Here is a 26687-nt window from a genome sequence, read left to right on the forward strand (position 1 = left end):
TTTAATTCCAGTGACAAATTAAAAATTTTACAGTAAACTATTGTGAGTTTCAAATACCTCTTAAGTCAGTGGCGTAATTTGCGCTAATAATTAAAAAAAAACCTAGAATTGGTTTAAAAGTAATTTATTGTGAATATTAACACTATACAAAATCAGTTCCAAAATATATTTTAGAGCGTCAAAATATTGCTCCTTCTATTAAAAAAAAAATTCATCAAAAGTGTGCTTTGAAAAAGACAAAAATAATAAACTAACCGAAAATAACAAACCAAAAAAAACAACTTGCAACTACCTATGATTTTTCGATGTTTTTTTAGTTTCTTTAAGCCCATTTGCACCCAAATCCAATCCAGGGTAATTTTTATCTTTACGGTGTCTTTGACGCGATTTATTGGGTTTTGAGTCTAGGTCATTTTTACATTTATGAGTTTTTCTTTGACTTGAAAAATAATTACTTTTACGTTTTTCATTGTAGCGCCTTGTAGAATGCGGTTCTTCGTAAATTGAATCAACCAAAGGAGATCGATAATCGCTTGATGATGAGACAATAGAAGCAGGGATTTGGGCGAGAGGCGCAACTGGGACTTTATTTCTTATATGGAACAAAAAAGTTTCTCTCTCTATGTTATGGCCTCTGGCTTGGTTGAATCCTAAAATCAAAAGTTAAGGCAAATTATTCATTTAGGAGATTGACGGCTAAGATTAGAAAAAATATTTACGTGCAATTGCTTCTTCGGGGTTGATTTTTAGCCGATCTATCATCCAGCGACAAACAAAAAACCCTGTTCTGTTTACGCCATGAGTGCAGTGAACTCCGACTAATGCATCTGAAAATGAGAAAACAATTTTCTACTAATTCATAATTTAAAACAACTTTCAAAAAAAATCCTCTATTTAGTACCCAAGCCAAGCGTTAACCTAATGGTGGGTTCCCACAGTGCGGGCCGAGCACCCCTTCACGACGCGCTCTATTGAATTTCGTAACTTAGCTATTAATTTTGTTTTGCTTTTGGCCTTCCTGTATCCTTCCTAAACTACTCAGAAGGCAGAGAATGGTTTCTGTTCTCTGTTGTACAAATTGAGAGGAAAACTTCTGTTAAAAACTTTGAAGCCCTCCTTATAGGTTCTTCCAAATCCACCACCAGATTTTATAGATCGCTTTGATCCCTTGTGTGGGTTTGATTATTCTCTGTTGAATCTAATATCTAGTTTTATGGAAGAATGAGCTTTCGTAAGAGAATATCCAAATCTAAGTAAGTGTTATAGAGGGTGCGTAAAAGGTCTTGATACGCTTATGTCAAGTCCACGAAATGGTTGACGTTTAAACAGTAGAGATTCTTGTCCTCCTTAACCTGACTCTTAATAGTTCTTAGCTCATTTTTTGACCTAAAATTTTGCCATTTTTCAGTCATCTTATATCATGTAAGATTATCGAAATCTTCCCACACGTTTTTTCAACCAAAATTAAAGACATAAATATTTTTTACCTCAAGAAAGTTATCCCCAGCCTGATAAGACACGGCACAGTTCGATTTCGAAAATCCCGAACGTATTCCGAGAAACAGTTACTTTGTAAACACCCAAAGAGTTAAAGGCAATTTACATTCAGGCCTCTCAGTTTTACGACCTTTATTATTCTTGGCGGCACAACAATCAATTTTTTAATATTAAGGTTTTGAAAGAAACATCCAAGGAATGTACCGAATTTAATACTGACAAATTGTCAGCTTGAAGCCGGTCGTTTTTTACTGCTTTAAGACTTCGGTAGTTGAGGTTCTCCCATAGAGAAACCGCGAAATTTGTCAAACCTCCCAGAATGTTCGTGGAGTGTACTCCGACAAATAATCGGTCGATTTCTCGATATCAAAAGAGCACGACGGGGTGTCCACTTCATGTCAGTAACTACTACATTTATTACCGTTCATAGTCAGGAGGCCGCCTCGATGGCCAGATTCCGATCCATCTGACGAAGCGCCGCGTCATTTACAATAAATCCGACTGTCAATTTAAGTTGAATAAATTTAATACAATCGTTTGTATATTTATGTTCTGGTTTCGGTTGCGTAACGGGTCCTGTTAATGCAAGTTGTTATGACGTAAAGTTTATTGAGTTTGACATGAAGAGTAATATTTGCCTGCTTCTGTTGAGCGCTCTGATTACATGCCAATAGAAGCGTCATTAGGTTACAATAACTTGTTTGATGGGGAGTTCGTTGCGGTGCCTTAGAGCTCTTAAATTACCAACGATTTCACCATATCGAAAAGATAATGGAATGCTTCAGTCTGCAACAAATCAATTTCCGAATACCATTCTTTACAAACTGACAAATCCAGATATGCTGAGTCGATCAGGGTGGACAGGGACATTCGGAAATTTTCCCTGCTATTTTTTTTTCTATATCATTCGAGACTGATCATTCAATTGGACCAAAATATTAAAGGCAGTGATTGAGAAATATCCATTAAGTCAGTAAATTTTTACTTAAGATAAGACTACGTTCAGGTCAGTATTGGTATTTATATTAATATTTTTATGATTGTTAATATTCGAACTTCTCCATCTTTATTAGAGATTAACGAAGATTTATAAAAAATAATAAGGATCATTAACTAACAAATCTCTATTATGTCAGCTTATTTTGATTTAAGATAAGACTGTTCTGATGACGCGTTGCTAGGATATGTTTCCCAAAAATACGCGAAAATGATATAAATGCCCCACAGAAATTGTTAAGCAATTTTCGTTAAAGCTCGGTTAATTTTAATGTAAGATTAGACTATGGCCTAGGCAATAGGGGTCCATTAAAACAGCTAATCTCCACTTAAGATAAGACTACGTGATCTTAACATGGCCTGGAGCTGTGCTCCAGGATTGTAGAATTATCGAAAATAACGAAAAAAAACAACCGTTTTATTGAAAAAAAAATCCATTGCATAACGAACGTTTCTCTGCCTTCGAAAATTGTTTTATCGCAACCTTTTTATTATTAGATTAAGTAATAAAACTCTTCACTAACAACATAATTATGCAAATGCATCAGTAAATAACGTCTTATTTTAAGAAAAATATGCCACATAATCCGGTTTTTATTCTCATTCCTTACGGCTACTATCGGAAATTATGTTCCTTCCTATTTTCGACACCTTTGTCGAGATAACCCACGTATCTCCCTTACACAATCGACATCTAAACGTTGAAAAACACACCATTTGGCATAGTTTATGGCTTTCCGAAGTAATTTCCTTTGAGAAAATACGTGAACACGGCCGAAATCTTGTGCCGTGATATCTACCAAATGGGTGTGTCTAGAATGATTGAAGTCAAAGACAGATTTTTGTCGATTCTTTGAGAGTTATTCAATGCGTCATCTCACAACAAAAGAGGCCCCCATGAAGCGAGTTGGGAAACTTGAATACATACTTTATATCTTGAGTTTTATCAAAACGATGTAAACTCTCAAGATCGGCAATGTAAAGCTTACCGAGTCATAATAAACAATATATTAAACGTTTTCTCCGAATTTACCAAACATATCCTGAATTATGGAGCACGATCTTATCACGTCTTTATTTCTCATTACGACCCAGCGGGGCTCTTTATGCCTTCAAGAAAAAGACGCAACATGTAAATGATCTCACTTTTATTACAATTCCGTACTGAGCACACACCATGCTCGTATAACATGATTACTGAATGAAAAAGGACAATTTTCTGCTGAAATCCGGATTTCCAGATTTTTCTTGCAACATTCTCAGGTTCTACCTTGGTGCAAGGAACTGGCTTACCTTGACTTAACGTTTTTCGCATTTATGTTGGCAAAATTCCCATTATAATTTGATAAAAACGGCAAAGCTGAGGTACTACAAATGCAGTCTTATCTAGATACAAAAATTAATTGATTCTCAGGGAGGGTTATCTGAAAATACGTAAGAATTACCTTCGCTAATTTCATAAATCTTTAGTAAAATCAATCAAGATCGACGACCCCGAGCATACTTTTATCTTACCTCAAGCTTTGAACATTTTGTGAAGAATATCTACGTGAATTTTTTTATTTTATGAAAATTTCTCAAATTATTTCGTTCAATTATTTTTGACAAAGTCCCTTCAGTCGTCGATAAAGGCGAATACCTTGACCGTGGTCTTGCCGTAAGTTAAGGTTTGTTGTCAAACCAACCTTGACTTACAATAAAGCAAAATGAATCAATTTTGCTGAATTGGACAATTCAGACTCTCCGATCGGACTATAACATTATAAAAGCGATAAGATTTTAATTCCATTTTGTGTTGCGGCTTTGACGTTTTGGATTATTCCTAACCCCGGCACGTGTCCCTTCCCTCATCACCTCCAAACTAAAAACCAAAAAAAAAACTAAAATCCCACTTCTAATGATCCAAAACGTCTTAGAAACTTAATCTCACGAAGTAATTCGAGCTAAACATGAAAAATTACGCAGGCCCGAGGCTCGAATCTTGAAGATTTTAATTAAAAGTCGTAACTTTAATCCAAATAGTGGCGCAAAGATCGTTTCGAAAATCGTTATATTAGAAAATATATAAATGAGCACTCGTCTTGGCCGCAGTGAAACAGGTAACATGAACCTGTTCCCCGTTCGAAATTGATTAAGCGGACAGTAAATAATAATTGTGAAGATCGAAAATCTATTACGGTCCGCTGAAGATTCATTCTTCATAACTTTTAAAGAATTTTCAAGTGGGAGGACTGGACACGCACTTATCGATAATTATTGAACCTGGTTCTATCGAGTATCGAATTTAAGTTCCGTATACGGCCTTCGAATGTTTTGGAATTTTGTGCGGCTTGTAAAGATCATTTGGGGTTAAACACAGCAATTGTGGATGTACACACGAAAAGGTGCCGTGCCACTGCCCCTACACGTATAGAGAGTGGTATCACGCAACATAAAGTTTGCCATAATTCATTCAGGACATTTATTGAGAAAAATTTCAATAATCGAACTAGTTAATCCATGTTATTTCAAGTTTTTGTAAGCTAATTACTTCGTGTTACTTAAAATTTATTACTGGTATTTGAGATTGAGACACTAGGGCTTGGCACACGTTTGAAAAGTACATCAAAGTTATTTTAGATTGCTGCAAATTTATTACAGGTACATCCTGCGGGTGTATTACTGCTGCTACGGTCTGGAGCTCTGGAATTATTACTTCAAAAATAAGTTATTCCAGGTTACTACTGACTGATTACTGGTGCATCAGGTTAACTATACTTTAAATTTATTACTTGTCATTAGATGCATTTTTTTAATGTTCCTTGGAAAAAATTTAAAACCCCATCCTGATAAATGGATATTCTACGCCGAAGAATTTCAGACTGCATAATCCCTTAGCCATTCTGTGTAATAAAAAAAAAGTTTGCATCTTAGATGATGAATCGACAGTGGTGCAGTGAAGTCGAATTTGTAATTCTAAGAAAACACACTTGATCAACGTTTATATGGAACTTTTTTAACTTTATCTCCTCAAATAGATCTTCTACGCCAATGAATTTTAGGTTAAATAATAAACACTCACGAATATCCTCTACAAACAATAAAATTTTAATCTATACAACAAATAATAACTCAAAATCTTTAATATCTTAAACCAGAAGGTAGTAATTTCAAGCTACAACAGGTATATTACTGATGTTACAGATTTATTAATGGTTCTTCAAATTTATTACTGTTATTTATTGATGGTCTTTCACTTTGATAGTAATTGGCAATCTCTCCTAGTATTTTCACGAATTTTAAAGATCAATTACTTCTGATTAATTCAGATTTATTACTCACTCATGTTTCAGATTTAAAATTTGTACTTCGTTCCGGTTTGGAAAGTATCTGATAATGTACAATATTTTAATGAGTTTTTAAAGTGTTACTTCAAATTATTTTAAATTTATTAAAATACTAGTGTTTTCGATACATTACTGATGTTTCGGATGTATTACTGGCGCTTCACTCAAATTTGGATATAAACCTGACATATCGAAATTTACGAGTCAGTAACTTCAGATTACTTCACATTTATCAGTAGTGCTTCATTCAAGTTTCAATAATTTTTTTCGAAATATACGAACCTCCAGTATTTTATAAGCCTTGGGGTTACTTTGATTTGATTATTGGTGTTTCAGATTTATTATAGATACTTCGAACTTATAGGTACCTTATATTTATTACTCCTGCGTCGCTTAGGTTTAAAAAATACGTCTAATAACCCTCTGATGTTTTAATTAATTCTGCAAGTCGATTACTCTAGGTTCGTTCAGATTACTTCAGATTTATTGCTGTTGCTTTAAATTTATTACTAGTAGACAACTCAAGTTTAAAAATACCTCTGATATTTTAATGAATTTCATGTGAAGACAATTTCTGCGTGTCAATCAAGCACTACGGCTACTGCTTCAGTCAGAACAGAGGGATTATCTCTATTCAGATTCTCTCGAACTATTTCGGCGTTCACGTTAGTTCGTGTACATTGAAATCCACCCCTGGCCTCTTGACTATTCGATGTAATCTAGACTAAAGTATCTTTGAAGAGCATACATCATCATTTTCCGTCTCCATACGTACAAAATAAATGTTTATACTCCGATCAGACTTATCAATTGGGGTCGATGGTGTTTGCTCCTGCGATTCAACGAACCTGCAAGTTTCGGCGAGTTTTCAGTGTAATTGAAAGCAGGACCTGACTCTAAATTCCCGTAACATTTCTCGTCAGAAATTGCAAAAATTCAGGGGCTCAATTACGCTCGTTTGATATCTCAATAACCGGTAATCTAACTCCTCGGCTACAATTAATTTTCCTGCACTGAATGACACTTAACTTTATCTGACGATAAATTATACTCGAGAGAGCTGTACGTTTTCCGTTTGAAAAATCGCGTTTTATCTGAAATCAAACTTTACGCGCCATAACAAATTTATATATCAGAAACTTCATATCGAACAATAATTTATGGAACTAACCTAGATTTGGGGTTTAATAGTTGCCACGTTTATTGTTCTTCGTGGCAGGGCCGTAATGATTCAATCACAGAATGGAAATTGATCGAGTGAGACTCACCGGGATTGTTGCTGTGTTTGGCGAGATGGGCGTCAATGGCAGCAAAAAATCTGAAACAAAAAATAAATAAAATAATGAAGAAATAGATTCTTCTCCTCGTATGCTTTTAACTTTTGTCGTAATTGCACGACTAACGCATAATTTCATGGAAGAATGTTCAGACTCTGAAACCGTACTAAATCAGCGGCGTAGGTTACTGATATCAAGTGGCTGACCGATTTATAAAGTTTAATCGACAGGGCATGGGGACGGAAAAGCTGCTAGCTTTATAGATACTCGTTATGTTAAACAGTTTTTCAACTGCTGCAGGTTTGGACATGAATTAAGTTATAAACTTGCATTTGGGTCACCCTGTATACACGAACATTAATTGCCGTCGATCTATTTTTTTTCTGGAGGGGATGATTTGGAACCCTCTCTTCTTTTTCATTGGTTCTAGGTGGGTCTGTCTCCTCAGTATCCATTGTCCAACAGCTGATGTTTTCTTGTGTGGGATGGCTCCTTCTGGCTCGCAGCTCATTGCTCTTCTTCTTTTACACTTCACGTACACTACGGTACAGTAACGACTGCCTCGAAGAGGTTCCGTGATAAGTAATGAAAACTTACGGACAATCAATGTCGCTAATCTCTCGTCTTTTTGGGACTCCTTTTATCTTATCCACGACATCTTGATGAAATAGACCGTCCAGCATCTTTGTTACTGGGCAAAGCTGCCTCTCTGTGGTAACTATGGTTGTTTTTCTTTATTCTCTCTATGGCACTCTAAACACTGTTTCTTTCGCCCCATTTTCGGCAATAACCTAAATCAAAACACTTGGGATTTAAGGCCCCATAAACCAAAAAAATTAGCCCGACCCTCGATCTCCAACGGCTTTTTAAATTGGCCGGCAATGAAGTGTTATTTAGCGGCTCCGCGGGGGAGTTCAAAGTTTCTTTGGGAGTTAAACGCTACGAACTCAGTAATATTTGGACCTGTTTTATCATTTTAGGTGTTCGAGCTGATGATGTACTTTATAAAACAGCCTAAACCCTGACGATGGCGCCCCACGACCTTTAATTCTGGTTTTCCATTCTTTCAGATGTCTTGCTTGGAAACCTCAGTTAGACATCAAATCGGGTTAAATTAACCCTGAATAATCTATCATGTGTTTGGCCTTCGGAAGGGAACAGGCGCCCACCTATCCCGTTTATAGATCGCCTCCCATATTGACTTGAATTGAGGGGGCAGCCCCGTTTGATTGAGGATTCTGGGAACACCTAATGTTCCAAGGTGGGAAGTTAACAGGTAAAGTCTCAATGGCTGCACGTTTAACACAATGGAGCAAATCCAGGCCCACATCAATTTATTTTGCAACAAAGCCTACTTACCCGTAGATCCGCCAATGGTCCTGTTCGATCGAGTCCATTCAAATAATATAAGGACAGGCAAAAGTCATGAATTTAATGGACATACGTTCAGAAATAAAACATGGAAAAAATAATACATTTTTTCCGCTACTAGACTACATAATAATGTACATATTTTATAACTTGGGTGTATAATGATATACTCTTAAAGGCAATTAGAGGCATTAAATACGTAGATCGAAAATCCATGCAGAAAAGGGCTACGTACCTATTATACACAATTTTCAAACTATATTGGCACGTGACCTATCTAAGGGCATTAAGCTCTGAATAGGCGTAACCGTAGCAAGTTAATGAGGCATCGAGGCGTGGGAGTTGAAAGAGCCGATGATCCAATTTATATCTAATATGTCTTCCTAATAGAGATGTCTGCAGACCGGCTTATGAGGCCCCATTTTATATCTCTCCAAAGAGTGTTTCAAATTTCACCGAGTCATTCGAGGTATAATTAATCTATCCTATAACGAAGACCAGTTTTCTTCATCTTCTCTCGCATATTTGCGTAAATCATGGCATTTTATCGATTCGGGTATTTTCTAAGAAAGTTAGGATTCCCGCTGAGGCATTAGGTACGGATTATTATCTCTTATCCTATTTGAGAATACCGAATCCGTTCCGTGTGGCAGAGAAGAATTTATCACCATAAATTCACGCCTACCAGGCAATAGTTTAATTTTTCCGCCTTTTGCAGCACCACGCAAAGTTGGCCCCAATTATAATACCTGCACAAATTTCGATAAAATGGGGCAATGCCCTCTAAAACCTTTCAAAAACCAGCAGAGGTAGGGAGAAAACAAACACACAAATCAACAGGCCAACGTGCACCTAAACTTACTCATATTTTCTTAAGTTTTGAAAAAGCGTCGCAGTGGGAACAAAGGCTGCCAGAAGTTAAATGCAAAAATAGATCTACTAGATTTGATATCACATAATTTACCATGTGATAAACCCTTCAATTGATGAAACATGTGTTAGGTATGTCAGCAAAATTTTAATACAAGCAATAACGTTCAATGGGGCTATAAAAGTTATTTATCGTCGAATGAGAAAATCTTCCTATTAATTAAAGTGGTCCTTTATACTGCAAAAGGTCATAAACCGATAATAATAAAACGTAAAATCATATAATAGTAGACGAAATCAAGCCATAATAGTGTTCAAAGTGGGAGTATACCACTCCTTTTTACCATGTTCGCCTAACTAAAACCCTTTTTCGTTTTGAAAAAATTTAAGCTTCTCTCATTATTCCAACAATAAAGAGAAACAAAGAGAAGGGACACCGGTGGCAAGGGGCTGAGAGAGGGAGGACAATGTAGAGAAGTAGGCAGAAAAAAACGAGAAACAGCGACGAGAAGAGCACAGAGGTAGGTGGAAAGGAAATAGCAGACAGCTAAGAGAGACTTCAACTCGATCACACCCGACTCCACGAGGCGTTGTGGAATATGGAAAAGTTGCTCTAAATTCGCGAAAATTCCCGAATATACCTCCATATTTTTCCAATTTAGAAAAATTTACATATCTGCTTCGGAAAATAGCTGATCGGCCATAACCACCTGAGAACGAGTAGTGAGCTGTAGACGGTGGCTGTAAAAAACGTATTTTTATTATTATTTCCGTAGCAAGCGGCTTCGTACTAGCAATTTTGTGTGTTAGAAATAATTGTTAGTTAGCTGTAACGTAGACGGGAAATAAACGTTTTTAATTTTGAAATCGTGGGTTTTTGGGTGAAACCTGCGGTTCAATATTGAGGATATTGACATTAAAAAAAAAATGCATATTTGGTGCATTAAGCCACCCTGTACATTAATTTCTTTCTTTTTGGGCCCTTGTCGCCGTTCTGCAACTTTTCTGTCAAACATTTTCATGAATTACCAATGCGTTTTGAGATACCTAACGAAAACACGTAAATGAAAATTTGGGACACCCAGTATTCGTGCCATAAAGCTTAACTTCATTTTGATTTAACTATCAGTGTTTCTTCTCTTTTAGCGAGAAAGTTATTTCCAGAAATGTGTTTTAGAAGTGTAATCAATTTTTTATTCTTTCTCTGCTTGCCAGTTTGAATTCCAACCAGCTCAAGTGGGTTAGCTGGCGTTTGCCAACGATTTGCCACAGAAAAAAATCTATTTAAAATACGCATACATGTACAAAATTATTAACACCTGTTGGCCAGTTGACCACTCCCTAATTGCATATTATGAAGACATCGCATTGCAGGATGCTCATTCCGTGTTTACGCAAGTCAATAAACACGAGAGCTGTTGCATGTCGCAGATAATTAAAACCTCTTTAACAACGATGGACGTAATGAATTTTGACATATTACCATGACTCATCTAACGGTTATGGTTTAGTTTGTCAACGAGCCCAAAATTATTGCACTTTAACGATCGGGCAAAATTTCCCTGAAATGATTTACATGTAATTACACTAGTACAAAAAAAATGGATTTATGTAACATGTCCTCGGAGTGTCACCTTCCCAAAAGTATCGAATAACAGTGCCGTGTGATATTTGCCTTTTAAAAATATGATCTAACGTCGATGTTTTATATGCAAAAGCGTATTTTGCTCAAACAACTTTAGTGCGAAATTTAGCATTTACGCAGGAGTAGGTACAATGAATATGGAGTCAGTGATAAAGTTAATAAGCTGCCTTATTTTGTGATTGTTTATGGTCAATTTTATTCCCGGTCTATCTGCAATAATCAATTGCGAGCAATGGAATGGTCGCAAAGTGGATTTGCTTGCCAATTTCCATTTTGTAATCTAATTAATTACTTCGCGTTTATTGCGTAAACGCTAAAAATTCCAAACTTAAGCGTATTTGCTTGAGCAGTCGAGCCCTAGTGCCGTATTCGCTGAAGACTCATCGTAAATTAGCAAACGTTGCATAAAAACCGAACGAGGTCTTAAAGTGAGGTTAGGATTTGTTCCCCGGTACTTGGCGCGATTGCACAATAAATTCAGAAGCCAGTCCGAATGTTGGTTGACAAATCTTTGATAAATTGGACTATAGCGATCGGGTAACTCTCACGTTATTAATGATTTTAGCAAATACCTGCCTTTCGAAGCCTCATTAGAGGCAATTTCCATATGATTTAGGTCGCAATGTTCAATAAATGGCGGCGGTAATGATTTATTTTTATATCTCGTATCAGAGTCACATTAAGATCGGCGACAAAGCGGTTTGAAAACATAAGAATAAATCAGGGTAATTCAGACAAACCTTGTTATTTATCGGATTTTTCGCCGCAAACAGGGGAAAAACAGTCGAAAACATTGTGAATTACTTACTCTTGAATCTGCGATGTTGGGGGTATCATCCCCCAACCGTCCACCATTATTTTCACGTGGTCGATGCCCTTTGCTCCAAATTCCTCCTGAAAAATAAATGTCTCTTAACTGTTATTGTACTCGCACAAAGTAGTTAATCGATATAAAGCTCCCATTGCGTTTGTAGAGTACACGGGATAAAGAGTTTTTATTTTGGAGTTTAAGTAAACCCAGAGTTGGATATAACATATTTAGGTCTAAACGGCCATATGCATTTGATGACCTCAAAACCGTATCCGACATACTTGGACATCCCTACAATGGCTTATGTTGGAATACAAAATCGGAGTCATTTTAGATTCCACTAGACACACGTCTCTCTATTTCAAGCAGTTCTGAAGCCAGAATTTATTATAACTAATTCGACAGCTCAGGGTAAGTCCTAAAACGTTTCTCTTTTTGAGACCTAAAATTCGCGTTTGCTTTGTTTCTTGAGAGTCGTGCTCCCACGTACACCCTGTTGACAAAAAAGTCGTGTGTCCAGATACTTGTAGGCCTCTAGGACGGCTCAGGTTAAGACTCAGTTCATTTTCCAACCCACTAGCTCACTCACTTCTCTTATTGAAAATAAGGCGTGTTCTCACATACCTTCCGACTATAAATTGCCTCCTTAAGAGACTATGTGGAAGTTTCCACCAAAATTCCCTATAGGTTCAGTGAACTTTACTATGATTAAAATTTTCTATAGAATCATGGGAAAACCCGAAAACGTTGGAGTGCCTCCTGCTACAATTCCGTGCCATAAAGGAGATATCTATAGCGAACTAATTGGTCTGGCCGTGTGCATGTCAGCAGGCTCTTATACAATAATTTAGATCGTTTTATTCTCTTCGTTAATATGCGATCTACCTTCGGCCCATACATAATGTATGAGATCGAATTAATGACGGAGTACTTTAATGGACTGTGTAATTAAAAACTTTTCAATATTGTGCTTTAAGGTAACCACTGCAAATGTCTGGTCTGGAGCGACGTTTTCAGGGCACTCGACCGACTAAAGAGTACCACATTAGGTGGTGCCTCTCCCAACTGAACCCTACCATTAACAAATCAGCGCCTAAAGCCCATATCAACGAGGATTGTTTTTCGAACTAATAGAATCGTTTATATTAGGTTATAAACCTATTATTATGGATGTCAAGCCAAATTACCAAAGAGTCGGATTTGTTTATAAGGCCATTGTATTCGAGTAACGATGTAACTGTCCGTCAAAGTTAAATGCCGTTCATTCTGGAGTAGCATGCACGAGTGTTATTTGAATAACTTATGAAAGAATGTTAAATTTGAATTAAACTTTTATTTAAATTAGTTAAAAGTCGCTTGCGTGGAAGATAATGGGATGCTTGAGAGTGTCTAATGTGGTAGTTAACAGATGAGAAATCACGCATTACTAAAGAAATTTTCACAGAAAATTACTTTTATTTTTTACATCCCTTTCACTACTTATGTTTCTCATATACACATAAGTCTGCTTCTCATGGCGCATGATTCTTGAATTCACGCATTGCCATATGCGAATCCGGCCAATTTATTTTTAACCATATGCGTATTTTCGTTGCTTAAATCTTTCTTCTCTCTTCCAGGTTGTTATTGCAATCCAGAAGTCAAGAATATTGAACTCAGAAAGTAGTTTGAAACAAAGACTACATACCTGTCGATTATAGTAGCGATGGGTATTAGTTAGATCAACGACCGTTTTCAATAAAGGCTGTTCCTTTAGGAGCATTGGTGGGGTGAACCTGGAAGCCAACACAGGTAATCAAATATGATAGAAACTTAAATATTTTTTATTTATTATTATTTAGGAAGCGAGAATAAATTAATAATTAAACAAAGATTCCAAATAAAAGAACTGTGTTAATTGTTTCTCGAATGTTCTTTCCAGATGGTTTCTTAATTAGTTTCATAAAAATTGTGACAAAACCTATGAGGAAAAGCGATCTACCGCAGACCATTTCTAAAGTTATACTGAAGCGGAGTCTTGACACTTCTGCATATTTAATATTAATTATTCCCCAAAAACGCCTGTGTGAAAAAACAGTGTTAGCCATGAGAAAAAGTTCGTTTGCTCTTGTCTGGAAAAGCAGCGTAAACCATGAGCTCTCATCGGTTTGTGATTGTTCGTGCACGCAGCGTAAGCCTTATTCGTACGCGCAGCGTAAACCCTGTTCGTACGCGCAGCGTGAGCCGCGAACGATCGTTTACGCCGCTTGCCGTACACGCAATGTGAGCCTTAAGCAACCGTTTGTTCTCGATTGTTTGGAAACGCAGCGAAAGCCTTGAGCCCACGATTATTTATGCCGCTTGCTGTCCACGCAGTGTAAGCCTTGAGCGATTGTTTATTCTCGTTTGTCTGAAAACACAGCGTAAGCCATGAGCTCTCATTCTTACGCGCTTATTCGTACAAGCAACGTAAGCCTTAAGCGAACGATTGTTTACGCTGCTTACCGTACACGTAATGTCAACGTTCAGCATCCGTTTGTTTTTGGTTGTCGAAAAACCATGATTGGATGTTCGTTATCGTTTGTCGATCCATGAGCGAACACTGAGCCAAACTTACATAACCTCGCTAGATTGCATATCGGCAAATCATTTCCTGACGCGCGGAATTGTAAGAAAATTCATTTTTATGTCCGTTCCCTTTTAAATTCACTTTGAGGCAGATAAATTTAAGAAGTCATTGCGGCTCATGTAGGTTGACTAAGTCGACATTAAACCGAAAAGCCCGCGCACCGTGTAAAACATCTTTGTATGCGCAAAGTGCAGCCTCTTCGCCACAATGTCAGAAGCAGTTGGCAGGCCTAGCGATAAGCTGATGAATCGATTATTGTAGTGGCCCACGCGCGGCGGCAATTGTTTTCTGCCATTGTTTTGTCCAGAGGCCATCTGCGATGCGTCTGAATTTATGGCCGATTTTTCAGATTTTAATTGCGAACGGAATTTTCGGCGGCGGCGCGGTCGCTTTGTACCTGAACGTCATCTGTCCAGCGCTTAATTAAAAATTGACATATCTATTTAATGGTTAATAAGGAAACTGTCACTGCGGTATATGAGCCTTCCTGATGACGCGTTTATGCGACTCGGTTAATGACAAATATTACATAAGAGAGCCGACGTCCATTGTTAGCGACGAAAAGGACAAATGAAACACTGAAAAGTGGATTACCCACAAGTGACTGACTGGCAAGTGACAATTGGCTTTTATGGCAAACGACAGTTCAGAAACGCGTCTTTTCATTATAGATATTTTTTTGGTTGGTTGATCTCATTGAAATCACGTGAAGCAATATCAATAGATGGTGTAAAAAACCACATACAATAAACTAAATTAATCCGAAAACGCCAAAATTAATCTATAAAAATCGAATTTAGATAATATTACTGGTGATTATCTCTATCGGATGATCTGAATAATGAAGAATAAAATAGTAATGTAATAAAAGGGTTAAAAACCGATTTAAACAAAAAAACACGACGAACAAGATTTTTAGTGCGGTTTATTGTGGATTAAAGGTAATTACACACCCATTAATATTCATGGGAGCAGCCAAGGCATCGCGTAATGACTGGATAAAATATTGCCCGCCATGGTATAATAAAAAAATATATGTATTTTTATCATTATTAATTACCCTTATTGTCAGGAGACTAACGCCCTCGGCTTATCGATAAAAATGAGTGGTAACTTGAGAATGTCCGAGGAAGACTCGAAAAGGGTGATTTAAAACTGAAAAACGATTTTGCAAATTGCATTGCAGTATCACTTAAAATTTCGCATCAATCTGGGCAATTTTTGCCTTTTTAACGCATCCATTCGTGAAATTGTTTAAAAAAATTCTTAATAACGGCTTTTCTCTTAAAATAAAATACTCTGAAAAATTAGCAATTCTCGCCTAGTCAGATTTTGCCGGAGAGTTTATCTGAAGAATGAAACGCATAACATCAAATTCAATAAACCAATTAATGGTGGCAGTGCCACATTTTCGTTATTAAGATTTCATTGGTGTTGTAGGACATCTCCGAGAGTTGAACACTCGTGATAAGATCACCCCGCTTCATTGAAACCTTTGGAAAAGGTTCTTGTAAAATTCGAATATTCTAGAAGCATTGCAGCATTTACAGCATTGCACACTTACCATTCGTCTTCTGGAAGGTTAAGCTGGCATACATTCTGAAACAAACAATCTTTTTAAATTCATATATCCGAAGTGAGCAGTGAAAGAAGCGTTTAAGCCATTTAAACCAGATTCGAGGACACAGTTAATGGTTCATATCATACAAGAGCAGGCTTTAGGCACGTGGGAGCTAAAAAAGGTGCGACCGCACTTTAAGACTCTTGTTACATTATAAACAAACAGTTTGGTAATAACGTTTATTATTCTTACGACGTGTCGTTTTCCGCGGAGACAAAAGGACGAGAAAAATGGACCCACATCGTCTTAAATGGTTTTGGAAAATGATACCTTTTGTAAACCAGCTTGTTCAACACGAACCAAAATTATAGCGCTTCGTGTTCTACTTGAACAACTACAACACAATTTCTGAGGGAATTTTAATTTTGAGTTCGATTGAAAGACCGGTGCGGTTACTGTTAATCCACTTTGGATTACTGGGAATTACTTTGATTCTTCCGTTTCTTAAATCAAGTTCTTAAAGAAGAAATTTTACCTACATAGTGCTTATGAGCGTTGATAAGAATTATGTTTTAATCTCGTGCTTGCATACATAATTTTTAAGCACTTTGGCGCCGCTTTTGCCCCGTCTCATCTTTCACTTTGTGTAATAAAGCCGGACCTCTGGCGAAGCCAATTTATTATTATGCCAAAATTACACGGGTTGAAATTAATATAGCCATTCTTTTCTCGGCCAACTCATGAGACAGTGGGTATACCTATGTATATGGGCTTTGGAGTAGGTTCTTGACTTACTCAGAAACCCATTTTTTCGTATTTCCTTCATTTCCACCATCTACCAGTCACCATTTTCTCACAGAGTGAATTCTGGACCTTAGAAAGGGATCTCAAACTTACGTATCAATCTCCCATCTCTCCTGGCGAACTTATTAGCAGTAACGAACATACTTTTTCAGTTCTTTTATCTGGACAAGAGCGTCTTGACCAGGCGAGGAGTTCCTCCGAGTAGCCAAAAACAATTACCTCAAATGGACTAAAATTATTGTCTTTTAAGTGTCGAGATCTCTTTTAAATTTCACCACGACAAATGCAGCTGATCTCAGTCCATATCAGGTCAATAGTTAATGTTTTTGGGCTGCTTATAATCGCTTCTGAAAATATCTAAATCCAAAGATTTCAACAGCAAAATCATCTTCTCTAGACTTCTACATTTTAGCTCAAAAAATGTTGCTTGAAATTGTTCTCAAGGCTGCAACACCCACACTATGCTAGTGTATTGTAGGTAACGTGATATCGGTGCGAACTTTAACCCTTAAGAGCTCAGAGATGATGTACACGTAAAAATGTATATTGCTATAGTCTATTTGAAAATGTTTGGCAGCACAGAACACCAATAAACACAAATTTTTACTAACAGGGTGAGTCGCCAAAATTTGAAAAGACCATGGACGGTTTCCATGGTAAACAGGCAATTTTGGCAATTTAAGGTCGTGCTCACCCCAGACCCTTAAGAAACGCAATAGGTCATCAAATTTAAACAATAGTGATGCGGATGAAATGTAGTAGCAGTAGCAGAGTTTAAGAAGGGCACAGCTTGAAATTAAATAAATTTTTTTTAATTTCTCGTAATGTTTATTTAAACATCAATATTTAAAATAATAACGCAACATAGTGCAACAGAAAAAATTTACACTACTATTATGAAAAACAAAATAATAGACAAAAATCTAAGTTAAAAAAAGATTGATGAACTAGTGCATCATGTACATTAAGCACAATAGATTTTGCTTTCACATCTAACGCACCTTTACACTTAACTGGCATGAAAGATGACATTTTCACTTAAAAATTTTAACTATATTCGCTTCAGCTTCAACTCGGTACAAGGAGGACGCAGATACTGTTAATACAGGTATATTTCAAACTCACTTTAAAAAGGCGAAAGGACACTGGTTTATTGGGGTTTTACGGCTTTCGACCCTTAGTTGTGCTGCCAAACATTTCCAAATAGACTATAATATTTATTGAAAATTCGGTAAAAGACCCAAGATACACCACACTATGTGTAAATAATCTTTTACAGCATGCAGGAGCAACTTTTTCCCTAAAATCCTCGGTTTAATGATAAAAACTGGCACGTGCTCAGCGCTTTTTTTACGTTTCCGCTCAATCACCCTAAAGTAATCTGATGGGCCACCAATCGTGTTCTAACTTGAACTCTTTCTATGCTGGATCTGCAGGGCCGTACCAACCGAAATTTTACGTTGCTGATGGTTCTTTTACGATTGGAATTAACGTACCCCGCCGTTGGAGAATCTGCTGTAAATCTTCAGGCAATTCTGCTGGCACAGCTGCGATTATCTAAAGGGCATTAAGTGAGGAGAAACACCTCAGTACTGCTGGTACCTTCCATCATAGTAAGGACAACGGGTCATTAAATTGTCTTTGGCGTGTCACGTTGTATGTATGTTTCGCGTTTCACGTGACCAATAAATTCGGTGTGGCGTCGTCGTCGTATTTGGCGAGACCGCTTCTTACCGATGCATCAGACGCCCACGACGACGACGGCGGCGGCAATTTCGGACCGAAAAGGATCGTGAGAACCATTTTTAAAAACCATTTATAATCCACGCTCGTGGCTTTTCGTGTCGTTTGTCTTGTTCCGGGGAAAAGAAAACAGATTTTCATGTTAGCGGTATATTTTTAATGCGCCATCTCCAAACGATCGTTTTGATTACCCAGAAGCGGGTTGATCGAAGGGGGAAACATTTCTTCCCTCGATCATCGTTGACGTTTTGTTTACAAAATTTTGTGTTATAGACTTTTTTGAAAATTAGCAACTGTCCAATTCGCGCGTCCATAAATCAAGAAGTGTCGTGGTGCCAGTGGTGCTCGGTGGCAGGGCGACCTTTCTCCGAAACGTGCTTTTAAGGCCTTAAAATTTCACTCAAAAATTCGAAAAGCCCAATTTCGAAGTTCCTAAGTCGAAAAGTTTGCTGTCGCCTATGGAAATCTGTATCAGGAGTATTTCTCTAAAAAACGTCATTGGCATAGATGGCTATCTCCAAAATTTTGCGTTCTCCTTCAATTTCAAAACAGCGTTTGGTTGAGTGCTTAAATGAAATTCCGATAAATATCAAGATAAGTGTTTGCACTTGACATAAGTAATATAAAAAGGTTTAGGAATGTATTGTTTTCCTGGCTCACAAATTGCATCATTCTTGCTCATTGCTATTTCGAATTCACTTACGATCGTCAGTCAACCAGAAGGCGTACTGACTAAGTAATCAATCCAAATTGCAGCCTATCAAAGGGCAGGTTTACATATGAGCAAAAAAACGTACATTAAAGAAAAGTTTGACCATTCAAGTAACTTCCGATTGAGCATAGAGCCACATAATGTGAAATGGAGCGACGTGAAGCCCTCCTGGTGAATCCAGACTGGAGGTTAAAGACCTCCACGTAGTGACCCCTGAACACCTCCTCCGCCGAGTCCGAGGAACCAACCCTGGAGGAGGGAGAGGGAGATAACAGACGCGGAAGGCATCGACAAAGTAGTTTTGAATATGTCTTTTAATTTTGCGTTTCGCACGCGCTTTGCTCCCATTTGTCCTGCCTCTCGTGCCCAAAATCCACGAAAATCGCAATACATGCAGACACCACTTGTCGATGGACAGCTTTCGATAGCGCCCACCTCCAGGCGTAATTGCAATTCTTGACAAAAAAGCGTTTGTCCTTTTGCGACCGACAACCTAAATGCCTCTTCATCTTCAAAAGAACAAAACCCCGAACCCGAATGAAGACCTGAAGAAGCGGAGGCTCTTCAAATCATTTAGCAGCTGTCAATTCTGCACGGGGCCGCAATTTGTCGGTTTTAATCTTCGTTGCGTCTTGACGCCATTGACTGTCATGTCACAATTAATAACAGTGAGTTAAACATCGAAAATCAGATATGATTTGTGTCGATAGCGCACTCGAGGAATCCTATAGAGGACGGTTAATTTTTGGACCCCCGCCGAACTCTTTTACCTGCCTTTTTTGTGTGATTTTTCTGTTTTGGGCATTAAATTGTTATTAATAACCATCGCAGCCTGTGAAGGACGCGTAACTCTTCACACTCATCACTTCTTAGTGACGATGGTAGAGCTTTGAGACCATCTTCAAAAATTTCCATATTACACATGAGAAGTGCCTGTGTGCCATGACGCAATCATTAGCATTCCTAATACGCAAAAATGTGTCTACTATCAAGTAGTTTTGAGTTTTGTTCATAGCCGAGCATTATTATTTTACGAAAGTGATTAAAGCACTTTACAGCGAAAAGCAATTAGATGGACCTCTCGACTCCATTAGTTCAAGAGACTTGGGAGTGTTGTGTTTTTCATGTCAAAGAAAAGTGGAGAAATCGGAATTCGTGTGGAATTTTGTTTGATCTCGAGACGATGTAATGCCGCAACAAAATTTTTATGGCACTCCCAATGGTGCATCTCCCATTTGATAACTAGGAAATCGAGCGATTTCAATTGGGGACCCCCGATTGGGGACCTTCCTGCGGTTTTTCCTTTGAACTCGCTTTTCGGGTCGCGTAACGCAAACCGAAAAATGGAACATTCCGGACTCAACCGCATCAAACAACAATTTTATCACTTGTTCTAATGTAATGGAACTCGGGAACACCTTGGTAGATTTTTATTCCGCTCGTTATGACACACACAACCCTTAATCGTTTACAAAACTAAAGATCTCGGGATTAAACTGACATTTCAATAGAGAGAGCCAAGAGTTAATGAGGGAAGTGACAAAATTCCGGGAGCGTCGAGTTACATTATTATAATGGTAAAATGGTCAAAATGGTTCTCCCCTTTTACAAGCTTCGGGGTATCTTAAGTACTAAATCTGGGGGTCAGTACCCATAGGCGTACTTCGGTTTTAGGCAATTAACGAGACAATCCACAGATGGTAACTTTCTAAATCCTTAACCCGTAACGTCAAGATAATGGTAAGAAACGATTATTTACGGGGGTGTTGCAGCTGTAGTGAGATTTTAGCAAAATGTGGATATTTTAGACTTTGGTCTTGACGAGAAAAAGGAGTGAAAGTTTTTACGAAGGGTAACCCTTATTGGAGGATAATGAGTTCCCAACATATGGCCATCCCGGACATACCACTAAAGTAGTGAAAATTCATAGGCGTAGCCTAAGGGTATATTACACTAAAAATCAGTATTGATGAACGCGTTAAGTGTGCTAAAAATACTTGAAAATATCCGAAAATAAATTTCACTTAGATGCTACGTAACGCTTACTAGAGGGGGCTTCCTGAAGTGGAGGGGCGAATGTTCTTCCCGCTTGAAAAGCCCATTTGCCGCATTGAATTCTAAGATCCATTATGCTTCTATTATTGCTTAACAGTATCTATTTACTCCTAGCAAGGCGTTCCACACGATCGTTCCAAATCTGGGCTTTAATACGTCAATGATTGACAGGTATTTTCGTGGGCCCTGCAACAATGGTCCCAATACCGATAATAGCGAACGTGGTGCAGGAATGTGGCCTCGCTAACTTTGACGAGGAAATACGCGTCCCCGTTAATAAAATGCACAATGATCGCCATTATAAAAAAAAAATTACTATGCAGAAAGCAGCAATTAATATTGCGGACTTGTACGAGGAACCTCCCATGTAGAAACCAGCCATAATTTTTGCTAATTTAATGCCTAACACACACACATAAAGATATATGTTACATAAATGCGGCATTATAAAATGAGCTTTAATGGCTAGTTTTAAGCAGTGTCTGCTACTGAAGAGGCGACTCAAACTTAAATTATGTGTCTGGGTTTACACCCCCGCAGTTGTATGAATTTCAGATTTTAAAACAATCACGAACCATTTGCATAAAGTATCTACTATTTAATGTCTTAAAGAGCAAATTATTACGGGTGGGAAGAACACTTAAAATATTTGCGAATTTAAAATCAGGGGCGTGGTCGGTCAAAAAAAAAATGAATTAAAAAGTCGAATAACAAATGTCTTTTAATGTGGACAGAAGAAATGCGGTAAATGAGGCGCTTAATACCAACGTCCTTTTTCAAGATTTTTAAGAACTCAAACAAAAATGTTACGCTACTGAAAACGCGAAAAATTAAACTAAAAAAATTTATTTATATTATATCGCTTCAAAAAGTCCCATAGCATATGGGTTGTAAAAATCAGTTGCCTCCCTGCAACCCCTCAAGATTACAAAGTAAAAAAATTGGCGCCACTCAAGAACCAAAAAATTGGGGCGAAATAATACAAAATATCTGAAAAACTCTAATAATGATTTTTAGTATCGGGACCAAAGGCTAACAAGGTCACTAATTCGAATCGATATCCTTAAGCTGCGTTCCAAAATAAATTTGATTAAATTGCAAAAGAACGGGGATATCGCTAAAAATGTGGAAAATTCAATCAATTGTTCAATTTTCATTCAAAATTCAACACAATTATCTCCTGATTCAGAGTTCTCTGAATTAGGTGACAGCCTCTTTGATACTCTGTTCAATCAGAATACACTTGTGAGGTTCATCTTTGCATTGAGTAGATATAGATGTGTAGCAAAACAATCCAATATACACAAAGAGTGAGTTTTTTTCGATGATTAATCAAGAGATCTAGGAAACTAGAAAAGTTAAAAAGTCGGTTAAATAAAGAAAGAGTTGCAGCTTTAGGCAACCGATTTAAAGCCACTTTTGGTTTTTTGAAAAAGTCAGTAGTTTATTAGATATTTAGCAAAAACCAAATTTTGTCGAATTCTTTTAATTGATCTAGCCATGTAATAATTATTGGTTCCAGAGAAATTATGTAAAACGAATATTGTAGATAATTTTACCTTGAAAAACATGACAGCTATTATTTTTGAGATATGGCATAAACTTTTTTTTACGGAAAGCATAGTGGGTTCTGACTTATTTAAAAAGGCATTTTTTCAAGTCTTAAATTAATACTAATAAGTAGACAGTTATTCTTCAAAATGGCAGACTTGCAGCCTTTTTTTCATCTGATATTGCAATTTCAAGATAATTGGCAATGAAATCGTTCATAGTGATTTATCATTTTTTTGACACTGTCAGCTCGCATCATTTAACTCAGATATAAATTTAAGTTTTTGGATTACTTTGATAAAAATTTTTCAAATCGAAGAATTATTAAATGCGCATAAGTTTTTGAAATAAATTTTTTAAACCTAGAAAAACGAGATATTGTCGAGTGTCATTTTTTATCCATGGCGAATAATAAAAAACGAAGTTTTTAGAAAGAATTATAAATTAGTAGAAGCACTTAAAATAGCAGTTATGGAATCTTTCGATATTATCGATGAGCATTCAATTAAAAAAAGCCAAAATATCAGTTTTGGAGCTATGCAATACATGTGTTAATTACAATGCAGGGCCTTTTGAACATCTGTATTATTAATAATAAATTAGGTAATTAATAATTAATTTTCCATAAATAGGTATTAGATTTTTTCAAAACTAAAAAAATTCTTATCAAAGCAATACAAAAACGAATTTATATCTAAAGTGAATTATGCAAGCTGTCAGTGTCAAACAAATAATAAAATCGTTATGAATGATTTCATGATCAACTATCTTGAAATTGTAATATCAGATTTAAAAAAGACCGCAAGTCCGCCATTTTGAGAAATAACTATCTACTTATTGGTGCCACTTTAAAGCTTGAAAAATACCTTTTTAAATAAATCTTAATCTACTATGATTTTCACAAAAAAAGTTTATGCCATATCTGAAAAATTAGATGACAGAAAAAACCTAATTTGCCTATCTTTTTTAGCGCAAAATTATCTACAATATTTGTTTTTCCATAATTTCTCCTGAACCAATAATTAAATGGCTGGATCAATTAAAAGAAATCGACAAGATTTGGTTTCTGCCAAATACCTAATAAACTATGGATTTTTCAATAAACCAAAAGTGGTTTTAAATTAGCCCTCTAAAACTGCATTTTTTCCCTCATTTAACCGACTTCGTAACTGTGCTAGTTTTCAAAATTCCTTCACTAAGCGTAGGAAAAAACTCACCCCGTATATATCCACATCCAGAGACAACTAGAAAGTGGTAGTTCGGGCAAATTAACGCTTTGTACAATGGTACGTGATTGTGTGACCTACTGAGCATTAAAACGCTGAAACCGCTTTAGTTTCCAAATAAATAAAAAATAAATATGTGAAACAAAGAGGCTAACAAACCATACCCTGAGCGAAAGCTATTCTTTGACGTCACATAGCTCATCAGATTATTGGCAATCACAGGCAGTTTGTGGCGAAATGCTTATAATACAGTTTTCATTATGCGAATTGCTGATTGATGTCACGTCAATCAAAAATCAATCAATAAGCCAGAAAAAGTGCTTATAATGGTATCAAATAATGTGCCAAGAAAAAAAGAAACTATTTGGGCAAGTTGAAAGTTAGAAAAATTGCCACAAAGCCTTATAAGGCAAATTTTATCCCATTAAAGACTTGTAGTTGCCATTTGGCAACGTTGTAATTGTACCGGGGAACTCCCTAGCATCATTTGAAACAGTAGTTCTGGAATAAGTAGTGCGCATCATTCTTCTATTTACCAGTTTTTTCAATGATATTTTTCCGACATTTTCTAGCACATTTATTATGTTTTTCATGTGATCAAAATGGATGTAAATATTGTGTAACTATTCGCAAACGCAATAATAAAAATACAATTTTATGCCTCGCCCACATTATTTTATTGAGCTAAATAAAGTGTTATATGACTTTAGAAGGAAATTATTGTAATGAAAATTACTCAGTTTTTGTGAGTCTAAATTGAGTATTGGCGTATGGCAACGCCAGTCCTCTAAGGAACCAGTATTTTTTTGTTATAGTGGTGATTTTATCCCTGAAGAAGCGCTTCAAATGTCCTTTGAAGATGATTTAAATGTTGCCGCCATCTACTTAGAACCTCCTGATGCAGGCAAGAATACAGATGAAGACTCGGGAGATGAAGATGGTGAGGGGTCAAGTGGACAATTTATCAAGAAACCAACTTTTCACACCTGCCTTACTTGCAGTTTTGCAAGAATCTTGCGTTAGCAACGAAGAACCTTAATCCAGTATGGAAGAATTTGAAAGTCAGCAACACCAACAAGAAAATCAACAATTCACCTCAGCAAAAAGACTGATTACGCAAATATTGAATTGGCTGTTGCTTAGAGGTCTCCAAGTTTTCGACTTTCCTCAGACTGATTATGAAATGTATAGAGCACTAACGCCTCTCGAAATTTTTGAGCTGTTTTTTGACAATGATATTATTTGATGCATTCACTCAGAAACCACGCAGTGTGCACTTTTTAAAAATTCGAACTGAAACGAAGATATGCATGTCTTTACGAAGATCATTTTACAGAGTGTCCGGTGATATCAGATTCAATGATGAAGGTAACTTATTAGTGTCTGTCCCTCAGAGCAAAAAATTCGACATGCTCGCGAAAATTGGAGCTCCATAATGCATGTGATGTTAGATTTTGCGAAAATATCTGCGTATTTATAAAGAGTACGTTTACTATACTATAGTATTATACATAGTTGCATTAAAAAATCTGTTCAGGTTAGTTCAGGTTAGGTTCAATTTTTGTCATATTCTGGTCTCAATTTTCGACGCTGCGGCTAAGTGCCAGCGTTGCCATATGGCAACAAGCAATTAGTAAGACAATGTTGAATTTAAAATATTTATTTACTTATTTAGTTGTAGTTCATTCGCAATGATTCCATTTGATACCCAAAAATTTCGTTATTTCCATTAATCGAAAATTCCGTCTTTGACAAGTTAATATCTATTTTTACACAATCAGATTCCCTGGTTTTATCAGGTATATTCACACTTGAAAAGAGAATTTAAAGTATACTTAAGTCCCTCGGGCTTGTTACAAACCTAAATGCAATTATCCTATTCTCAAGGGTATTTACGCGCGACATGGTACCACCGTCGTCAATGCGGTTCGGCGCGTAACGTACCTGTTGAACCCCTTTTTCAATTTTCAGCACAGACGCTTAATTTAAGACTAATTATGTAATAGAAAGATAATGCAAACTGGTAAAAACCAAATTTCTCCCGTAATTCACAATTTATTGCGTGTCGCGCGGCCTGGTTAAAGTGGAGCATACCGCTTCCCGAGGTCAAACCTCTACGAGAGCGACCATGAGAATTTTCAGTGATATTTTGGGTTTTTCGCATATTTAGCGATATTCCCTTTCATGAAAATATTTATATTGAACATCAATAATGTTGTTTTACGTTTTAATAGTTGATGTGGAATAACAGTGGCTCCTTAGGGACGGTTAATAACGTCAAGCAAAAACATCCTTCGGACATGTTTTGAGGATCGTGAACTCTTCTGGATTTTGACTATTTGAGTGACGAAAGTTAGGAGTTGAACCACTGTATGCTTGTTCTGTATTAGAATAAGTGGCGAGCAAATTCACAATGAGATAAAACTAATCTTCAAAACATAGTGAAAATCTTGTAGATAATTTTATGATTCAAGGTTTAAGATAGAAGTACGGCTCTGAGATTTTGTAAAATTGAGTGAAGAATTTCAAAAGTCAAAGGATATAATTATTGCTCCTCGGCATTTGTTTTAAAAGAACTGGTGACACCAAATTAATAATGAGAAAGCAAGTCTTCAGGATCACCAGCTTGGAAAT

At 36.8% G+C, this 26687-nt stretch overlaps 1 protein-coding gene and 1 long non-coding RNA gene across 3 annotated transcripts in view; one reads left to right on the top strand and one right to left on the bottom strand.

The window, feature by feature from the left end:
• LOC136408862 (uncharacterized) overlaps positions 1 to 13550 on the top strand; it is a 133549-nt gene extending 119999 nt beyond the window's left edge. Inside the window, exon 5 of the long non-coding RNA XR_010752135.1 lies at positions 13413 to 13550. This is a non-coding gene — a long non-coding RNA (uncharacterized lncRNA). The remainder of the gene's footprint in view (positions 1 to 13412) is intronic.
• Positions 148 to 26687, bottom strand: part of LOC136408860 (RNA/RNP complex-1-interacting phosphatase) — a 34802-nt gene continuing 8262 nt past the window's right edge. Inside the window, exons 3-8 of one of the 2 annotated variants that reach the window (XM_066390050.1) lie at positions 15966 to 16000; positions 13481 to 13568; positions 11791 to 11873; positions 7088 to 7137; positions 720 to 827; positions 148 to 650 (exon numbers count right to left, since the gene is read on the bottom strand). In XM_066390050.1, coding sequence (XP_066246147.1) covers positions 289 to 650; positions 720 to 827; positions 7088 to 7137; positions 11791 to 11873; positions 13481 to 13568; positions 15966 to 16000 — 726 coding nt within the window. In that variant the 3' untranslated portion in view covers positions 148 to 288. Of the gene's footprint in view, positions 651 to 719; positions 828 to 7087; positions 7138 to 11790; positions 11877 to 13480; positions 13569 to 15965; positions 16001 to 26687 lie in introns of both variants that reach the window. The other variant, XM_066390049.1, reaches the window with a different exon arrangement.

Source organism: Euwallacea similis, chromosome 5 (assembly GCF_039881205.1).
Source record: "Euwallacea similis isolate ESF13 chromosome 5, ESF131.1, whole genome shotgun sequence".
Classification (NCBI taxonomy): Eukaryota; Metazoa; Arthropoda; class Insecta; order Coleoptera; family Curculionidae; genus Euwallacea; species Euwallacea similis.